The sequence below is a fragment of the Delphinapterus leucas genome, chromosome 2, assembly GCF_059928025.1.
Source record: "Delphinapterus leucas isolate spDelLeu-1000000601 "Yukka" chromosome 2, BTC_Dleu_Yukka2, whole genome shotgun sequence".
NCBI lineage: Eukaryota > Metazoa > Chordata > Mammalia > Artiodactyla > Monodontidae > Delphinapterus > Delphinapterus leucas.
Genome location: NC_143130.1, coordinates 181,023,101 through 181,041,017, shown reverse-complemented (window position 1 = coordinate 181,041,017; position 17,917 = coordinate 181,023,101). Strand labels below are relative to the sequence as shown.

Sequence of the window (17,917 nt, the reverse complement as noted above, 5' to 3'; positions counted from 1 at the left end):
GTCACGCGGACCTGGTTCCACTCCGGTGTCCATGGCCCGGGGCTTCATCTCGGGCTCTCGAGGAGTCCCGGCCCCGCGCCGCTCGGAGGGGCTCGCCTCGCAGACGCCCCCGGCCGTCCGCGCCCTGAACTCAGGCCCCCTTGGGTCCCCGCCTCGCGTGGGGGCTCGGAGCGCCGGCCCGCGACGGGCGGGCGGAGCTCGCGCCTGGACGGATGGAGGGGCCGAGGCTGCTCGAGAGGAATCACACAGCAGGCGAGGGAGGGCCTGGGAGTGCTCCCCGCGTTTATTAGTGTCGCATCAGCACCTTAAAATACTCCACGTGGTCACATAACGTGTTTTCCAAAAACGCTATTTACATTAATCCTGTTTCCCATTAAAAAAAAAAAAACAAAACCTAGCAACACGTACATCCTAGAAACCAAACAATGCACAAAGAACTGGACGGGGGGTCTGCAGGAACGCACGGCGGCACCCCTTAGCCTCCCCTGGGGGAGGGACCCCCAAGCCCAGTCCTCAGGCCCCTACCAAGGACTTATCTTCCTCTCCACCGGAGGACAGGACGGGTCTCGGGAGGGGGTCAAGGAACAGGTGTAGGGGTCAGGCAACTGGCCTTTGGGAGCAAGTGGCCCGGTCTTGTCATGAGGAACCTGTTCTGGGACAAAGGCCAGTCAGGTCTTCATATCTGGGAGTGAGGACAGGGCAGCAATGCTGGCCCTGGCTGCTCTGATCTGCCTGCCGCTGCACAGAGACCTTTGGTTCTGGGCCCAGAGTCCCTCTCCTTCCGGATCTGCAGCTGTGACACTGACTCGGGACACCGGCCTGCATGCCCTGAGGAGATGGGGACCCAGGGGACCAACACGAGGAGGGAGAAGCAGTGGCCCAGATACAGGGCTGGAGCTCACCTCCACGGGACCTCAGCAAGGGCAGAGCTTGCCCACACCATGCCACCAGGCCCACGAGGAGCCTGGCCTTACCCGAAGGTGGCTGGTGGCTTAACCTTTGAGTCCTAAGGACCACTGGTCACCCAATGGGCTGAGGACCCCTGCTCCTGTCCTGTGGGTCATGGTCTGGGGCCCGTGTTCCTCACATGCCCCCACCGCCCTCCATGTGCTCACGGCTGCACTGGCTCAGTCACAGATGGCTTTGGCTTCTGCATCACCTTCCTCCCAGGGACAAAGTGCTTTTGTATGTATCCTCAGAACAGCTCCATGAGGTAGGCTGGGGAAACGTGACCATCCCCGTTTAGCCGATGGGGAAACCGAGGCACCGGCGTGAGCAAAGCCCAGGTCTCCAAGTGAGTTATGGTGGTCGGGGTCATCTGCACGACCTCCTGGGCCCATAAACAGTGTGGCCGGTGGGCCCCGTGGCACTGGACAGACCACAACTGGGCTCTGCAGGCCCAGCGGCACAGGGTGGAGGTGCTGGGTGTCTGCTCCTTGTGGGTACAAGGACACAGGGAGGCGTGAGGAAGACAGCTCACAGTAGGGATGGATGGGACAGCCCCCTTTGGCCCTTCTTCTAAAACTAGCTCTGCAGCTGGAAAGCTAAGTCAAGGGTGTGTCACCTGCACCTCCTTCCTGTTGAGTGTGACCTTTGGAAACTCGAGCAGTAACCAAGGCCCTGAGGCCAGTGGTGGGAACGAGGGGGGAGGCTCAAGGTCCCCAGGCTGCTTCTGAGTGTAGCCGCAGGTAGATGCTGCACAGGCCGCCCAAGGGGTCCTCAGCTCAGCGGCCTGCACCCTCACCCAGGTCCTTCCCAGGGAGGGGCAGGGCCCCTGGTCCAAGGTCATGTCCAAATGCTGTCTGCCAGCTAGGTCCAAGGCCCTCAACCATGGACACTCGGACCCCGTACAGCCACCTGGGGGAGGTAAGCAGGTAATAAAATAGGCCATTTTCCATCCACTAAGCGGGACCCCTCTGTGCCACGGGCTGTTGGTGAGACCTGTCCTCCAGAAGAGCGGGAAAGGCCTGCAGCCTGTCTGCGTTTGGCACTGTTTCTGAGCACAGCATGTGTGGCTCTCGGCCCTAGGAAACTGGGCTCACAGCCCCCTGGGTGGGTCACCACGGTCCTACCGCCACAGCTGCCAAGGGGCAGGAGCTGGGGGGCTCTTCCTGTGGAGTGCTGGGGTGCAGGCCTGTGGGGCAGTGGGAGGACTGGCGAGGACCCTGGCCTCAGGTGGAGGGGAGGCTCGCCCCCCTCCGCAGGGACCCAGACCACAAACACCTCCGTCCTGAGGAGCCCGGCCTAGAGGTGGGGCCCCAGCTTCACCCACAGCCCCAACGGGGCTTGGCCCCTATGGTCTGGCCGCCTTGTCTGGGCTCTAACTGGCCACATTAGTGTTTCAGAAGACAAACACCTGGCTGCCTGGCCAAACACCTCCCAGCCAGCAGGGGGGCTGGGGTGGGGGCAGGAGGTGGCAGCTGCGGAAGCCACTGTGCCCACTAAGTTTGGGGCGGGCAGAACTCGCAGAAGCAGAGCGGCGCCGCGGGGACGGCCGGGGGGAGCAGTGGGTGTGGGGGGCTGGGACCCCGGGCAGCGCAGCTGCTCTGCCTCAGCCCTAAGGGGCTGTCAGGGCTTCAGAAGAGCAACGTCTTTTTGGCAGCTACATTGCAACATGTATTTGAAAGCATTAAAAAATCCGTGACTATAAAACCGCCACTGCCCCCTGTGGCTGGAGTTCAGTGGGATCCACGAGTGGGCGGTGCCAGGGCATCTCTTGCCTGGTTGGTGGCTGGGGCCCAGGGCTGGGCTGACTGGCCTGACTGGCCTCTGTTCCGCCCAGGACGCCCCCGACAGAAGGCTGGCCTTTGGCCTCTGGCCACCCAGCTCGGTGCCTGGGCACATAGGCAGCCTGGGGTCGGGGTGGCCGCCTGCCGGACCCTGGCTCCGAGGAAGCAGAGTCCTGGCTTTCAGGAAGGACAGGACGCAAAGGCAAGAACCCTTCTTGTTGGGGGGCTGGGTGGGGGGAGTCCTGAGGCCACAACACACCTTCCACGATTCTCAAGTTCAACACTGTCCGCCTGACCTCCCACCCCTGCCGGAACGTTCTGGTTAAGAAGCAGAACAGTTGTGGGGTCCCGGTGGGGGGCTGCCTCGTTAGTTTCCAGGTAGTGAGCATGTTCATACTTAAGACTGTTTTTCTCTGGGTTTTTAAGGGTCTGTCTCTGCAGTAAACTGAAATGTTAACAGAAAAGCAGCTGGGCCCTCCCGGCGCTCGGCCATCGCAGGGCTGCAGGGCAGGGAGCCGGCGCGGCCCCTTGGCAGGCGGGGCTAAAAGGTGGACTTGGAGTGTCCGAAGATGCAGATGGGGAAGTGCTTGACGTGGGAGGACCACTGGGCCGCCAGCTGGAAGAACTTGACGTCGTTCCACTCCACACCGTCGATGAGGACTGTGGGGGACAAGACCGCCTGACCCACCTGCCCCTCCTCCAGGCCGTGGCACAGAACGAGGCTGGAGGGCCTGACACCCCCGGGGACTCCCAGGCTCCCAGGCGACACTCGCTGGTTCTCAGTGGCCCCATAGGAAGAGGTCTGGGACGGCCCAGCCCACCTTGCTGACCTTCCTGCCAGCTGCCCACCACCGCCCCCACGGCCAACCCCTCCCCGACTTCAGGGGACCTGCTTGTCCACAGCCCCTCTGCCTCAGCAGGGGTCTGCAAACCCAATTTAAAACACTCTCCACTTAAACCAGAAAATCAACAGAGGCAGGCGGACGTGAGCTCATGAAAAAAGAAAAATCTCGAGAGCTCCATATTCTGTTAGTTGCAGAGTATCTTCTATAGAAAGGCTGAGATAAAGCACAAAGGGCTGAGAAAAGCCATTCCACGCACACGAATAGCCTCATCCACGCGTGTTCAAAGCTTAAACTACGCAATATGACTTCATAGCAATATGACTTCATAGCAAACCAAAGCATTCCCTGAGGTGAACTTAGAAAAGCCACCCAGCTCGGCTCTGGTTTACTTCTATATCCTACCCCCCCCCCACACACACTCCCGCTGGGGGACAGAGAGAGAGACAGAGAGACAGAAAGAGAGACAGAGAGAGAGGGAGGGAGGCAGGAGGGAGGCGGGAGGGAGGCGGGAGGGGGGCGGGAGGGGGCGGGAGGGGCGAGGGGGAGGGGCGGGCGGGGCGAGGGGGAGGGGCGGGCGGGGGAGGGGGCGGAGGGAGGGAGGGGCGGAGGGCGGGAGGGAGGGGCGGGAGGGGGCGGACGGCGGGAGCGGCGGGAGCGGCGGGAGCGGCGGGAGCGCGGGAGGGGGGAGGGGGGAGGGGGGAGGGGGAGGGGAGGGGCGGGAGGGGGAGGGGAGGGGCGGGAGGGGCGGGAGCGCGGGAGGGGCGGAAGGCGGGAGGGAGGGGTGGGAGGGCGGGAGGGAGGGGCGGGAGGGCGGCGCTCACCCCGCAGCATGTTCTGCTGGTGCTTGGCGGTGCAGATGAGCCGACTGATGCCCTCGATGCACTGGCTCTTGGACTCCACATCCTTGTCCTTGGTTTTCTTGGGCAAAAACATCACTAGGAGGAAAAGGGGCTGTGCTGTCCTCCCGTTGTCCCTCAGGGATGGGGGGGTAGCAGGGGCTGTGGGCTCACCTCGGCCCTCGGACCCTGCTCATCTGGACCCCCTTCCGCACGGACCCTGCCTGCCACCGCCCGCCCACCAGGAGGCCTTTGCCCGGGGCTCTGGTCAGAAGCGGCCCCCAGGCCCGTGGTGCCCTCGGGGCCTGCCCGGCGGCCCCTTCGATTGTCCCGACAGCCAGCCCGCCTCCCCACCTCACCCTTCTTGTTCTTCTCCTTGGTGACCACGGTCATGGACATGGTGGGCGTGGCCGCAGCCTCGCCGCTGCTGGGCAGCCTGCTGACCTGGAGAGACCGGAAGGTGCACTTGAGTGTGTTTTTGGTGGTGGGCGGGTCCTTCCTCTCCGCATCTCTCTTCCTGTCTGCGGGCTGGGCTGCCGTCCAGTAATCCACCTGCAGCCCCATCAGCTCGGCGCCGACGCCCTGGCTGTGAAAGACGAGGGAGGCTCACCCCTCCGTCCTCAGCGGGTGACGGCAGCACCCCCACGGCTGGCACAGGCGAGGAGGTGCCCGCTGGTGCCTGTGCTGCCCGACATCGGGGGACCACCGGCAGCAGCTGAGGACGGAGGGGAGCTCGGGGCCCAGAGCCCGCTGGCGGGCCGTCCCGGTCTCCTGGGGCAGCCCCATCTGCACCCGTGGCTCCAGCATCGTCACGATGCTGGGGTCACCCAGGAGTGTCCAGGCCTGCCGCCCGCCCACGCTGCCGCTCTGTCTGGTGGGCCCAGGCCCACCGACCCCTTGGAGGTGCGGTCTCAGGGCCCAAGTCCTCCCCGACCCTGCGGCGGTCCTGCCTGGGTGAGCTCTGCTCACGAGAGCCTCGAGGGCATCCGACGGGGGCTGCGGACCCCCCACCCACTGTCCCCACGCCTTCTACTCACATCTGAGTTTCCAAAATCCCCTCTGTGTGCAGAGCACCCCGTGTTTATACTCTGTAGTTCCCGTCCCTAGGAAGGCAGGGGGTGGGGCGAGGTGGGGACACCAGGCCAGGACTGGGCAGTCCAGCGCCCCGACTCACTTGTCTGATGAGCCTGGGTCGGCGCCACCACGGCCCCTGCAGGGCCGCTGAGCCCACCTTCTGCCCTGACCCTCTGCTTCCTGGCACCCCAGGGTACGGCCAGGGACCACGAGGAACTGCCAGTGTCCTCAGCACAGTCCCTGCCGCGCTGGGGGGACGGACGGCGCGAGCTGGTGGGCAGCGTCCGCCCACATGGCTGCATTTACCTGGGGGAGGACAGGCCCCCGCTCACCGACGGGGAGGAGGGCGGGGTGGGTGAGGCCTCCTTGGCCGCGGGAGATGTGGACGGCGGGGTGGACGAGAGTGCGCTGGAGCCCGAGGGAGCCGCGTCATCTGAGTCACCTTGGGAAGGAGTTGGGGGCCAGTGCTGAGCTCCCCCGCTGCTCTGCCCCAAGCCCTCTGGACCCAGACATGGCAGGGATGCCAGGGAGCTGTGGGCTGGGTGGGGGCGTGTGTGGGAAGCGGGAGACCCCTCCCCCCGCCCTCCTCCCCCCCCCGGCTTAGGCTGAGGGGGAGCTGTCAGGCCTCCAGGGTCAGGAGTGGCCCATCCATGGGGAACAGAAGCCCCTCAGCAAGGCGCGTGTTGGTGCTGGGGCTGCCCCGGCCCTCCTGCACCCCAGCCCCCAATGCAGGGATGATGGAGTTACCTGAAGTGGCCGAAGACGGCTCCACTATTCCAACCTTTACCACCTAGAAGGCAACGGGACGTGCTGGCAGTGGCCCGGGGGTGGTGCTGGGACTCCACACCGGGCAGGGACCTGTTTTCCTACCACCCATCCTCCATGTGCCCCCAGCCCCCAGGAACTCCTGGGGCCGAGCCAGGTCCCAGCCCCTCAGTCTGTGGGACAGAGCTAAGCTCAAGGGAGCCACCGCCTGTGTGGTCAGCCACGGCACGGGCCCTGCTGAGGGACCTCCCTGTGCAGGGGGCATGTTTGGGAGATGCCCTTGAATTAAAGCAAGCTCTGTGGCCATCCCTCACTCCCGGGACGAAGGCTGCCAGCCAGCCCCTGGCCTGGCCCTGAGCTGTGGCCAGCATTCAGGACACACGTGGCCTCCGGCAGGACTGGCGCCCTACCTCCACGAGCGAACCTCTCAGGACCCACACCCTGGACTCAGCAAACTTCGTGCCTGTGAGACTGGCGGGCGCAGACGTCAGCGGGTCAGGTGCTGGAGTGAGGAAGCCCTGCCCAGTGGGGCACTAAGGCAGCCCTGGGGCCTGCTCCAAACCCGCGTGGGCTGCTGGTGGGGGAGGGGGGGCCTGACCCCACCCTGACCAGGGCGGGAGCTGTGTCACGTGAAAGAAATCACGACAACGGCTCCTGCCTCGGTCACGCGGTGGCATCTCAAGTGCAGCCAGTGGGACAGGCCCTCCTGTCACCGCAGCAGCTTCCTCAGGACGGGCTGCTCCGGACCAGCACCCTCCAAGTACAGCCAGCAGCCACCTGACGCCTGAGCAGAGTGAACCACGGCCTAGAGGCCCTGCTGTCTGCCAGGCTGCCGTACGGCTCTCACAGCAGAGGCCGGGCTGGAGACCACGGTGGGACCACAGGCTGTGGACGCGTGGCCTGGCCAGCGAGGAGTAGCCCTTACTCCTTGGCAGTGGGAAAAAGCAAAACCTCCCAACTTACAGGGATGATCCCAGCCGAGCAAGCCTGCCCTGCGGCTCCCAAAGGACAGAGGCAGCCCTCTGCCCCCACCCCAGGCGGGGCCTGTCCTGAGGCCCGCCGACCCTCGGTACCCCCTGAAGAGCTGAGCCTGACACTGGGCCCGGACACCCAGGACGGTGCTGAGAACTGGATCCTCACCCCCAGGTGGGCTGCCTGCTTCCACATGTCAGGCCCCAGCAGAGCCGGGGCAGCGATACGCTTGGGCTCACCCCCTCAACCGCAGCAAGAAAAAACAGAGAGCTTTAGGGTGGGAGAAATGTATAAGGCAAGTCCTCAGCTCAAACTGGTGAGGAAGGTTCTGGAACATATCAAGTTAATGCAAGAACAGAGTGATTATGGAAGACCTCTTGGCAGATAAACGGTCTCCCGGCAGCAGGTGGAGCCAGCCAGGAGGCAGCAAAGCTTTGCGCAGGGCACTGCCTGCCCGAGCAGTACTCACCCCTACGAAGGGAATGAACTTCTGAGAGGACTCTTCGTCGGGGCTAAGATGAGGGAAACAGACAGTTAGCGCTCTCCCCGAGGGACAGGCCCTTTCGGAGAGGCCCTGCCCCACCCACTGCCTCGCTCCCACCCTCCCGCAGGACGCCTGGCCTGCACCTCAGACCCGCAAACCCTTCTGACATACAGCAAGGGCAAACGCATCTCTGCACCAAGGTCCAGAGGCCCACGGGACAGCCCAGAGGGGAAGGGTGGAGAGTGCAGCCTTGCCCAGGAATCCGCCACTCTATCCTGGGGGCCTGGGGCTCAGGGCAGCCAGCCCAGCCCAGCCCAAAGGTCTTCCTGCTGGCCCCACTCACTGAGCCCCGAGAGGCCGGCTTTCTGTGCCCCCAGGATGCCCCAGGAACAGTCTGGGCCTCTGCCAGTGATCGGGGGTGACTGGCCCAAGCCAGGCTAGGGAGGTTTTCTCCCAGATGGTCTGGGTAAAGCTGGTGCCCACTGTGGGGGGGCCTATCTCCAGGACTTTGGCCTCGGTGATGGGGTGCACACGCCACGTTCTAACAGAACGATGCCCCAAGAGGAGCCCGAGGGCGAGACTGAGGCTCTGAGGGCTGTGCCGCTGTGCTGTGCCCATGGGCTCTGCAGGACTTCTGACAGAACCTCAGCCTGGGCTCTGCAGGACTTCTGACAGAACCTCAGCCTCGCCGGAACCGCTGGTCACAGCCCATCGGTGGCAAAGGCATCCGGTGTCCAAGGGCCCTGGGTGCGGGTGTCGGCAGGAGCCGAGGGAGTGCAAACCCGTCTCTTCCTCTCCCTCTTCCCCAGCCAGGGCTGCTCCTGTGGCTCAGCCGGCAGCAGGCTGCCCCCGCCTGGTGTCTGCCTTAGCCTGGGCTGTGGTCCGAGGGGTTCTCCCGCAGGACTGAGGCTCCACCGGCGGCTGGGAGAGCGCCTCCTTCTTGGCCGCCTCCGTGTAGGTCCCCAGGGCGGGGCCGGTCCTGGGCCTTCTGTCCCTCCCCCAGCTTCAGGGAAGATAGGCGCCCCTCCCCGCTTCCTCGGCCGGCGGCGTCCACCCAGCCGTGGGCCTGCTCTCCGAGCTGACCTCCCAGTTCCATTTGTCTCATCTCCCTAAACCAGGGCCTGTCGTCAAAGATTGACTCTTCTGCGGGTGAGTCCGCACGTGTGCGCCACGCAAGGCAGTGGCCCAGGGATGTCACTCAGGGAGAAGCCTCTGCTCCAAGCAGGTGGTTGGGGGCCTCCCTGGGTACCAACTCCCGGGACCAGGGGGACCAGGAGCCCCACGTCGCCAGAGCCTTCAAGAGGCCCTCCCCTCCCTGCCCCTGTGGGGGGCGGAGGCCTGCACCTGGCTGGCGCTCCCCGTGAAGTGTGGCCACCAGCTGGCCAAGTGACCCTGGCCCAGGGGCCAGCACATAGCGCTGTCAGGCTGGTCCCGGCAGGAGCCGCCGCCTCCCCCCAAGGCGCCCCCGGGATCTGGGCACCCACGACCTCTGCCCCGGCACCACCCACCCCACCTTCGCAAAAGAGACAGCAAATGTCTTTGGGTGAAAGACCCTACAGGTTCAGTCCATCCAATTGAAAGTGACCAGATTACCAATCTCTCTCCCCCTTGCAAGGAGAGTACAGTTGGAAGAGAAAACTTCTCTTTTTTCACTTCAAGCAATGAAACAACCCAAATCCTGCGCCCAGACCTCCTTCTGCATGCAGGGTGGCAAGAAGCAGGAAGCCGGGTGGGGTCCCTGGCCCAGCGCACGGGAGGCTCGGACCCTCAGGGCTCCCACCCTCGGCGAGCCGCTGCCCGCCGCCCCCCGCCCCTCCGCCCCACGATCGGCACGCAGGAAGGCAGGCAAACGGGGGCCTCAGGAGACTGCTCGCCACAAACGCCACAGCCAAGCCGTGCCCCTGGGCCATGCAGACCACATCCAGAACGCGGCACGCGCCCGGCGGGACGGGGGTGACACCAGCTTCCACCGAGACCCCTCAACCTGGACCCTGGATGTGGAGGGGCACACGTGCTCTCGTCAGGGGCAGCGGACAGAACTCCTAGGGCCTGAGCCGTGGCTCTGCGGCAAGGCCCCTGGGCGTGGCTCCTGAGACCCGCACATGGGGGGAGGTGTAGCGTGCCTCCACTTGAGGTGGGGGGGGGGCTTGGAGGCTGAGGGGGCGCAGCCCACACGAGGCTGGTGTAGAGGCGCTGGGAAGCCCTCTAGCGGTTGCCCGGGGGGACCAACGGCGGGCCCGAGCCCAGGCCGGGAGCTGGCGCTGGGCAGATAGGCTCCTCCCTGCAGGTGCCCTCACGGGGCCTGGGCTGGAGAGGGACCAGAAGGGCCGTGCCCGCTGCCCATCCTCTCCTGGGTCTCATGACCCCTCCAGGTGGACAGCAGCCTGTTCTCTGTCACAGCAGGCAAAGGCCGACCTGCTGCGCTTCCAGCCCCGGGCTCCAAGCGTGGATGGCACGCTGCCTTCACAGGGCTCCACCCAGGGCATCCGGAGCCCCCACCCGACCCCCCATGCCGGTGTCACCACTGTAACGCGGAGGCGGGGGCACGAGGCATGGAGGAGGCTCAGGGTCTCCTAAGCCCCGGCTCGAGGCTCACGAGCACCAACTGCAGCACAGTCGAGAAGCTGTGGCCCAGGCAGCGAAGCAGGCCGCGGACTCCTGGCGCCTTGGCTAAGGGTGGGGGGGGGGCGGGGAGGGGAGGGAAGCCGGCGCAGGCCCACAGGACAGCCCGAGGGGTCAGCAGGGCACACCACGGCTGGTCTTTCTCTAGCCCCTGAGGCTTGTTTAGCAGGACAGTCCAACGAGCTTAGACCCCTCCTCCTGGTCTGTCCCAGGGCCCAGCAGAGAGGCCACTTGGGACCCAAGGACCCTCCCTGGGGGGCTTTCCCAGGAGAGCAAATAACCTGAGACCCATGGCAGAGAAGCGCCCTGAGGGACCCAGTGCAGGACGCCAGGCAGGCAGGGGCCCTGTGCGAAAGGGCAACTCTGGGAGCATCCGGAGCTCAGCTCCCAACGGACAGCCAAACCGAGGGTGGAGCCGCCTTGGGGGAGACAAGCACTTCGCCCGCGTGCAGCGGTCCCATCCAGGTAAGCACGGCCCGGAGCTGCTCTCTGCCGCCTGGGTGCAGGGTGGCGGGGGCTTGGAGCTGGCCACTGACCACTGCCGCCACCCGGAGCGAGCTCCCCATCCCCTCTCCCCACCGCCCCCACGTGGAGGGTCAGCATGAACGCCATCCTCCCCCAGCTGCTGACGCCACGTGCTGGGAGCAAGGCCCACAGTCGGAGAGTGGTGCCGCGCCCGGCAGCTCTCGGGGTGAAACCAGCCCCTGCTGCTAATTTAAGAGGTAGCGCCGCCGGGCTTCAGAGACGGAGCAACTCAGGGAGAAGTTCAACCGGCCATTTCTTAAACCCAAACTCAGGACTGAAACAAAGAGCCTGCCCTGCGACTTGCAGGCAGCAGGCTTTTGTCGCTGCAGCCGGGTGGGGGCCCGAGTGCAGGCCTGGCTAGGGCAGCTGGCAGGGCACCGGGGCCCACCTGCTGACCCTGCTAAACAGCCTTAAAGACCAGCCAGCGGGCGGAAGGGGGCGCGGCCCCAGGGACAGCGGTACCTGAAGGTAAAGTCAAAATGAAAGTTCTTTCTCCTTTTCAGAAAGCCACCAAAGAGAAAAACATGACGTTACTAGATGCTCAGGTGCGGCGAGGCACCCCCAGGCACGGCACCAGCACAGTGGTCCCCGTGCCCCTCGCAGAGGAAGAGCCGGGAACCTTGAGCTAGGCTGTGCGCTGGGCACCTGCAGAGGCTTTGGCTCGATTCTACCTCCGCCTTAAGAAGCTGTGCGCCGTCCCCCCCGCCCCGTCCCCCCACCCCCACCCCACCCCCGCCGACGGGAGCGGGGGAGCTATACTTCATCAGCCCGGCTGTGGTCTGCCTATTCCTGCCCTTCCCCACCCGGACGCCTCTGTCCGGGGGCTGGCTAAGGGGCCGCTCAATCCCCCAACCTGTGCACCCAGCCCCACCCCGTCCTGGGCATGGCCCCTGACCACCGTCCTGCACTGGGCAGGGTGAGAAACGGGTCTCCCTGCCAGGAAGCCCTGCTGTTGGAGGAGCGTGTGCCCAGGCGGGAGAAAGCAGGTTGCTGCTGGGGGCCAAGCACCAGGACTGCTATTCTTGTCACTTTTACTACCGGAAGTCCCAACACACAACGAGAAAGAAAAAGCGACTAGCTCATTCTAACTCCGATGCGCGTCGGGAAAGGGTGCGGTGGTCGAGGAGAACTGGGGGCTGCTCAGATGGCTCACAGGCTCCCCCTGATCCCAGCTCGGCTTCCCTCCCGCAGAGCCCAATGAGCAACCCGAGGAGCTGGGACAGCGAGAACTGCGGGCTGCCCGCCGAGACCGCGGAGGGACGGCGGGTCGCTGCCGCCGCCCCACACCCGCCCAGGCCCCAGGAGGTACCTCTTCTGCTTGTAGGTCAGCATGGCCTCCGCGATGGGCAGCTGGTGGGCGCAGTTGGCCCCCGAGATGTACTGCGTGATCCTCGACACAATGTCCGGCGTGTCCTGCACTGCACGAGGAGACCAGGAGGGGTTCGTGGGGTGCTGCACGCCCAGCACCCCGAATCCAGGCGGCCACGCTGGGGGCGGCTGAGTGGCTCCTCTGGCCGCCACCCTCACGGGGTCCTGGGGAGGGCAGCGAGGCCTGTCCAAGTCCTGAAGAGCCCTCCCCGGGGGTCCGGTCCTCAAGGACCTCTGCGGCTCACAGTGGGCAAAGGGAAGCATCCTGGCCGAGGCTCCACTGGCCCGGCCTGCTGACCCCACCTCCCTCCCAGGCGCTCAGGCCCCAGAGGGGCCTGAGAAAAAGGCAGACACACAGGTTGCATCTCAGGGGACAGCGAATGACTCGGGTTCTCACGGAGGCTTGGTGGGGTGGGCGCCAGGGCTGGGGGGGCGTGGTGACGTGGGCTCGAGGGCGGGGGCGCAAGGGGCACGGCCGGGGCCTGGGCCTCACCGGCGCTCTGGGCCTCCAGCTTGTTGAATAGGTCTCTCCAGGTCAGATCCTGGAAGAAGTTGTTGTACCTGTAGTCCACGGAGCCCAGGTATCTGGCCACCGGGTGGGAGCCTGCGAGCCGAGGGGAGAGCGTCAGCGTGTGTGGACCCCACGCGCAGTTCCGCGCCTCCCCGATCACTTCGGCCCCCAACCCCTGGTCCCCAAGGAAGCGGCTTCTCGGCCTTCTTGGAACACAGATCACTCGGCCGGACCAAGGTGTGTCCTGCAGACCAGACGGCCTCTCACGCTGCGGGGAGGGGTCTCCTCTACACCTCAGCCCTTTCCAGGAGACAGATTTGTTTGCAACATATTGCGTAAGCCGAAAAATGGGATTTTGGTTTTGATTTGCAGGGGATTTTGATAACTTTAAGAGGTTAATAACCAACCCCTGCTTGGCACTTTGACAGCAAATCCAAGACGACATCGAGTCGCCCAAGTTGCGGGGCCTGCGGGCGCTCGGAGGGCGGACACCGCTGCCGGGCACCCGCGTGGCTCATGCGGAATCAAGAGCGCCCCTCACCCAGCGGGATGACGAGGAAGCGCATGTAGCCCAGCCAGTCGGGGGTCTTGTGGGACAGCTGCTCCACGAAGAGCCGCAGAATGGCGCTGAGGTAATGCTGCGCTCCCGCCACGGCGATCTTCACGGGGGTCGGGGGCTGGGAATTGCAGTTGCAGCTGCGGTCCCGCAGGCAGGACGAGAGGGAACAGACGCCTCAGGGAGCCGTCCCCGCCGCGAGGGCCGTCCTCGCTGGGCCCGAGGGAGGCCCCAGGGCGCCCCTGCTCCCCTCCACCCGGCCTCTCCCGCGGCTCACGCTGATGGAGCCACCGGAACCCAGGCCCCCCAGACCCGCCCAGGATTCCCCCAGCGCTGAGGAAGCTCCCGCCTGGGCCACTGCTCTCCACCCTGCTCTGGCAAGACTGCGGATCGGCAGGACGGAGCCACACAAAACGCTGGGGTGCAGAGATCCCCATGGGCTCCCGGGCGGCAGCCACGGAGGGTGTGGGACTCACTATCTCTGTATCCGAGAGACGATGGTGCTGAAGGCCGCCTGGACGTCGGCAGCAGAGCACGTGCACACCACGGGGAGCGTGTGCCGCTGCAGGACGTCTGAGAGGAACTGGGAGGCGCGGGAGGGTGAGCCTCCGAGCCTCCCACCACCAGCCTCGCCTGTGAGCGCGCCTCGGTCAGGGTCCTCAAACAGGCAAGGCTGGCCAGACACCCCCGCCACTGCATCCTGCAGGTGGATGCCCAGCCCCTGGACGCTCCACCCTGCAGAGGCTGCGCTGCCCCTCCCCCCTCCCCTCTGCGGGGAGGCTGCGCCGCCGCCTCCCCCCTCCCCTCTGCGGGGACGATGGGCCGCCCCCTCCCCCCTCCCCTCTGCGGGGAGGATGCGCCGCCCCTCCCCACCTGCCCCTGCCAGTCCGAGGTGTTGACAAGAATGATGTTTTCGGGGAGCTGGTCATCGGAGATGAGGATGTGGTTTAACTGGTCATACACAGTCTTCCTGGGGATCTGAAGACACAGTGCCCGCCGAACCCAGTGTGAGGGGAGCTGCGCCTGCCCCTCACCTGCTCAGCCCACTCCCTCTCCAGCAGCCACCTGGGAGCGCTCAGACACATGGCCTCGCTGTGGACAGCGGCCACGGGGCTGAAGGCGCCGCAGGGCCACTGCAGCCCACGGGCAGCGGGGCGGCAGCAGCAGCGGCAGTGGGCTGTCCCGACAAGCCCTCCAGGTAGAGAACAGGCGCCCTCGCCTTGGAGCCGCCCGCCTTGGGTCAGCCGGGGGTGGCCAGGGTCCCCGCCCTGGGCTGGGCACCCACCTGCAGCTGGCTCCGAGTGTCCGGGCAGCGCTCGTTGTCCAGGCTGTTGGCCCGCTCATTCTGCGGACGCGCCGGCTGCCGCTCCTTCAGCGATGTGCTCCGGCCCCGGCGGCCAGCCTGCTTGCCCTCGGCCCTGCGGGGGAAGGGGCAGGCTGGGGCAGCCTGCAGGAACTCGCTGCCCCAGGCAAGGGCCACCCAGCAGCAGAGGCGGCTGAGGGTGGTCGTGGTGCGCGCTGTCGGGCAGCAGGGCCGAAGGCCACACAGCCCACCAACCCCAGAGGGCCCGAGGGGCACCTGTGGGGACTGAGACCTCCCATGCCCGGGACACAAGCCTGGTGCAGCCCGGTGCCCGGTGGCCTGGAGCTCCTCCCGCCCCTGACACAGGCCTCTGTGTGCCCCCGCCAGGCCAGTGCCAGCGCCCAGACCCACTGCTTCTGGAAACTTCCTGTCACAGAAACATAAGACAGGGCACCCTGGTGCTCGAGGTGCCTGTCCCGCTGGGTCTCACGCCAGGGCAAGGGCTGCCATCGGGTGAAAAGCTAGGCTGGGGGTTTCAACACCAAATGCCATATTAATGCTGGGTTTTGTTTCTCGTTTCTGTGAGTAGACTTGCGTGGGGTGGCGGGCAGGCGGTGGGCAGTGAGGGCTGATCTGTGGGGTACCACACTTGAAAATCGGGGCGTAAGGCCTGATGCAGCGTGCTGAGCGTCGGCTGCACGGGACCGCAGCCCCGGGAGAGGGCGGGGCGGAGGCCGACGCCGGCTCTGTGGCCCTCCAGGGGGCAGCGAGCTGTGGGGTGGGATCTGAGGCCCTGAGGCAGTGGTGGGCATGTGGCCAACTGCAGCCAGGGGCGGGGGTGGGGGAGGTGGGAGATGACCACACAGGGCAGCTCAGAGGGCGAGGGTGGGTGCCCAAGGAAGGAGCAGCAGAGCCGAAGCAAGGACCTGACCGAGGTGGGGGAGGGGAAGAGGGCACGTGAGGGACCCAGAAGGTTCGTCCACCACCAGGAAGCCACCTGAGGTCACTGCAACTCAGACCCCAGCTTTTGATGCAGCGCTCACCCAATTACATGACCCACTCTGGGAGGCAGGGTCCTCGGGACCCCGGCCCAGTTGCCACCCCCTCCCCCACCCCACAGACGTCCTGTGCTGGACCCTCTCACACTCCGTGAGGGCTGCTGTGCTCGTCCACACAGCCGCTGGGTCCAGCTCTCCCAGCGCAGCACACGTGGGCTCAGCAGGGCACACCCTACGTGCTCCGGCACCTAGCACAAGCCCTGCTCCACTCGTACAGTCCCTGGTCCAGGAGAACGTGAGTCAAGGACAGCGGGACCTCCCCTGCCCTTGGAGCAGGCAGCCACACCTCGGCCCGGTCAGACCTGCAGGCGGCTAGTTCGGTGCGGATGGGGGGTGGGGGTCCAATGTGGACCCCCCAGGACGGGCCTGGAGACCTGAGTGCTTCCCAGATGACGCTCATCCGGTCAGACGGTCCCTCCCACACTGGCCCACACAGGCATCGCCGGCCTGATGGCCTCCCCGGGCGGCCAGTCACCTGGTGGAGGGAATGACCAGAGACTCTGTCTTGGTGATCCGCCCGCTGGGTGGCAGCTTCTCGGTGAACATGTCCAGGGCAGAGGTCTCCACCTCCGGGCTGTCCTCGGGCTGGGCTGGCTGCTCCCCCGGCGCGGGTGCGCTCTGATGGACAGAGAATGGCGCTGGTCGGGAACGCACGCCCCTCCGGGGCCTCCTCTCGGCCATGCGCTCCTGTGCCAGAGGGGCCTTGGTCTGGGTGAGGCTGCTTAGACCTCTCTTGGTCTGGTGGCTCCCTGCGTGTGGACACGGCCACGTGCTGCCCTGGGAAGCGAGCTGACTTCACCCTCCAACCACAGGGCTCCCAGTCCTGGCTGCCACCGGGAGACCAGCACCAACCCTCCCCAAACCTCCTCTGGACCTAAGACCCCTCACAAGGGCAGCAGGAACCAGCCGTGGTGTTCACGGGCCGTGCCTGACAGGGAAGCGTGGGGACGCCTGCTGCCCCCCAGAGCTGGGGTGAACCCAGGGCGGGCCTTGACCATCCCCCTGCGGTGCGGTGAATCTGGGGGGCCCTGACCGTCCCCCTGGGGTGGGGTGAATCCGGGGGGCCCTGACTGTCCCCCTGGAGTGGGGTGAATCCGGGGGTCCCTGACCGTTCCCCTGGCATGGGGTGAAACCGGGCCCCCTCCCTGGGGTGGGGGTGAGTTCAGGGGCGCCTTCGTGGTTCTGTGCACAGGTTCTGGGTGGCGGAAGCAGGAGGACCTGCCGGTCAGGGATCAGACCCCTAGAGGCAGCACATAAGTGGGCTCTCTGTTGGCACCCGTGAACGTGGCCCCGCCTGCTCACATGGGCCACGGAATCGGAGATGCTGTCACTTGGCTGCTTCCCTCCGAGGGCCCGCGTCTTCTCGGGCACGTCAGCCTGTGTGGACGAGACGGGAGGGAATCAGGCTGTGTCCGACCATGGCACCGAGGCTGGCTCACCTCTGGGCAGGGGGTTCTGGGCTTGGAGGCAGCCTGGGGAGACTGGCCAGGATTTCCTGGACTGCGGGTTCAGGGTCACCCCACGACTGTCACCTAGAACCTGGCAGGGGGACCCGGGCCACACCAGAAACCAGGAGCATGCTTGGCCTTGGGTCGGTCCAGCACCAATGTGCAAGCTGCCTCGAGGGTCTCAGACAGACAGGAAGGATCAGGGTGCGCCCCACCCCCACCTGAGGACCCCAGTGGGAGCACGGGGCTGCCTGGCTCCGGGCCGCTCACCGGACTCGGAGGCTCCTTCTGGCTCCGGGCACTGTGGATGCTCCCGATCTCTGTCTGCGAGCTGGAGTGGGACAAGCCTTCGAAGTACGGCCTGGGTGGCGCGGACGGAGAGCGCGTTATTCTCCAGTACCTCCCCCAGCTGAAGGCGCAGCCACTGCGCCTGGCGGGGTCAGACGCGCAGCAGGGCCCCCACCCTTGAGGACCATGGCACAGGCGAGGACACCGAGGGCCTGAGAGCAGCTGAGCAGACCTGTGCCCCAAGACCCCATCTGCTCTCGGCCTCAGCCCTGGCGGGGTGGCCAGCGGCACACGTTGACAGCTGCACCTGACACCCGGGCTGGAGGCCTGTCGGGTGGGGAACCCACAGCCAGCTTGCAGGAGCTGAAGGTCAAGCTAGAACGAGGGACGGGACTCACGCAGTGTCTGGTGACGAAGCCACGTGGGGCGGGACCACGGTGCGTGGCAGGAGGGTCAGGCCTGAGACGCCACGCCTCAGCCTCAGGACTGGGACGCGGGCTGGCCAGGGCTTGCCCTACAGGCACAGCTAACAT

General features: G+C 65.9%; 1 protein-coding gene across 5 annotated transcripts in view; it reads right to left on the bottom strand.

Moving 5' to 3' along the window:
• Positions 1 to 258: 258 nt before the first annotated feature.
• PACS2 (phosphofurin acidic cluster sorting protein 2) overlaps positions 259 to 17,917 on the bottom strand; it is a 63,273-nt gene continuing 45,614 nt past the window's right edge. For 3 of the 5 annotated variants that reach the window (XM_022575911.2, XM_022575910.2, XM_089908299.1), the window contains 15 exons: positions 17,367 to 17,457; positions 16,951 to 17,025; positions 16,124 to 16,266; positions 14,573 to 14,705; positions 14,161 to 14,265; positions 13,764 to 13,870; positions 13,273 to 13,427; positions 12,714 to 12,824; positions 12,162 to 12,270; positions 7,691 to 7,733; positions 6,232 to 6,274; positions 5,791 to 5,926; positions 4,770 to 4,996; positions 4,396 to 4,509; positions 259 to 3,389 (listed from right to left, as the gene is read on the bottom strand). In XM_022575911.2, coding sequence (XP_022431619.2) covers positions 3,271 to 3,389; positions 4,396 to 4,509; positions 4,770 to 4,996; positions 5,791 to 5,926; positions 6,232 to 6,274; positions 7,691 to 7,733; positions 12,162 to 12,270; positions 12,714 to 12,824; positions 13,273 to 13,427; positions 13,764 to 13,870; positions 14,161 to 14,265; positions 14,573 to 14,705; positions 16,124 to 16,266; positions 16,951 to 17,025; positions 17,367 to 17,457 — 1,711 coding nt within the window. In that variant the 3' untranslated portion in view covers positions 259 to 3,270. Of the gene's footprint in view, positions 3,390 to 4,395; positions 4,510 to 4,769; positions 4,997 to 5,447; positions 5,514 to 5,790; positions 5,927 to 6,231; positions 6,275 to 7,690; positions 7,734 to 12,161; positions 12,271 to 12,713; positions 12,825 to 13,272; positions 13,428 to 13,763; positions 13,871 to 14,160; positions 14,266 to 14,572; positions 14,706 to 16,123; positions 16,267 to 16,950; positions 17,026 to 17,366; positions 17,458 to 17,917 lie in introns of those variants that run through there. The other 2 variants (XM_089908298.1, XM_089908300.1) reach the window with 2 other exon arrangements.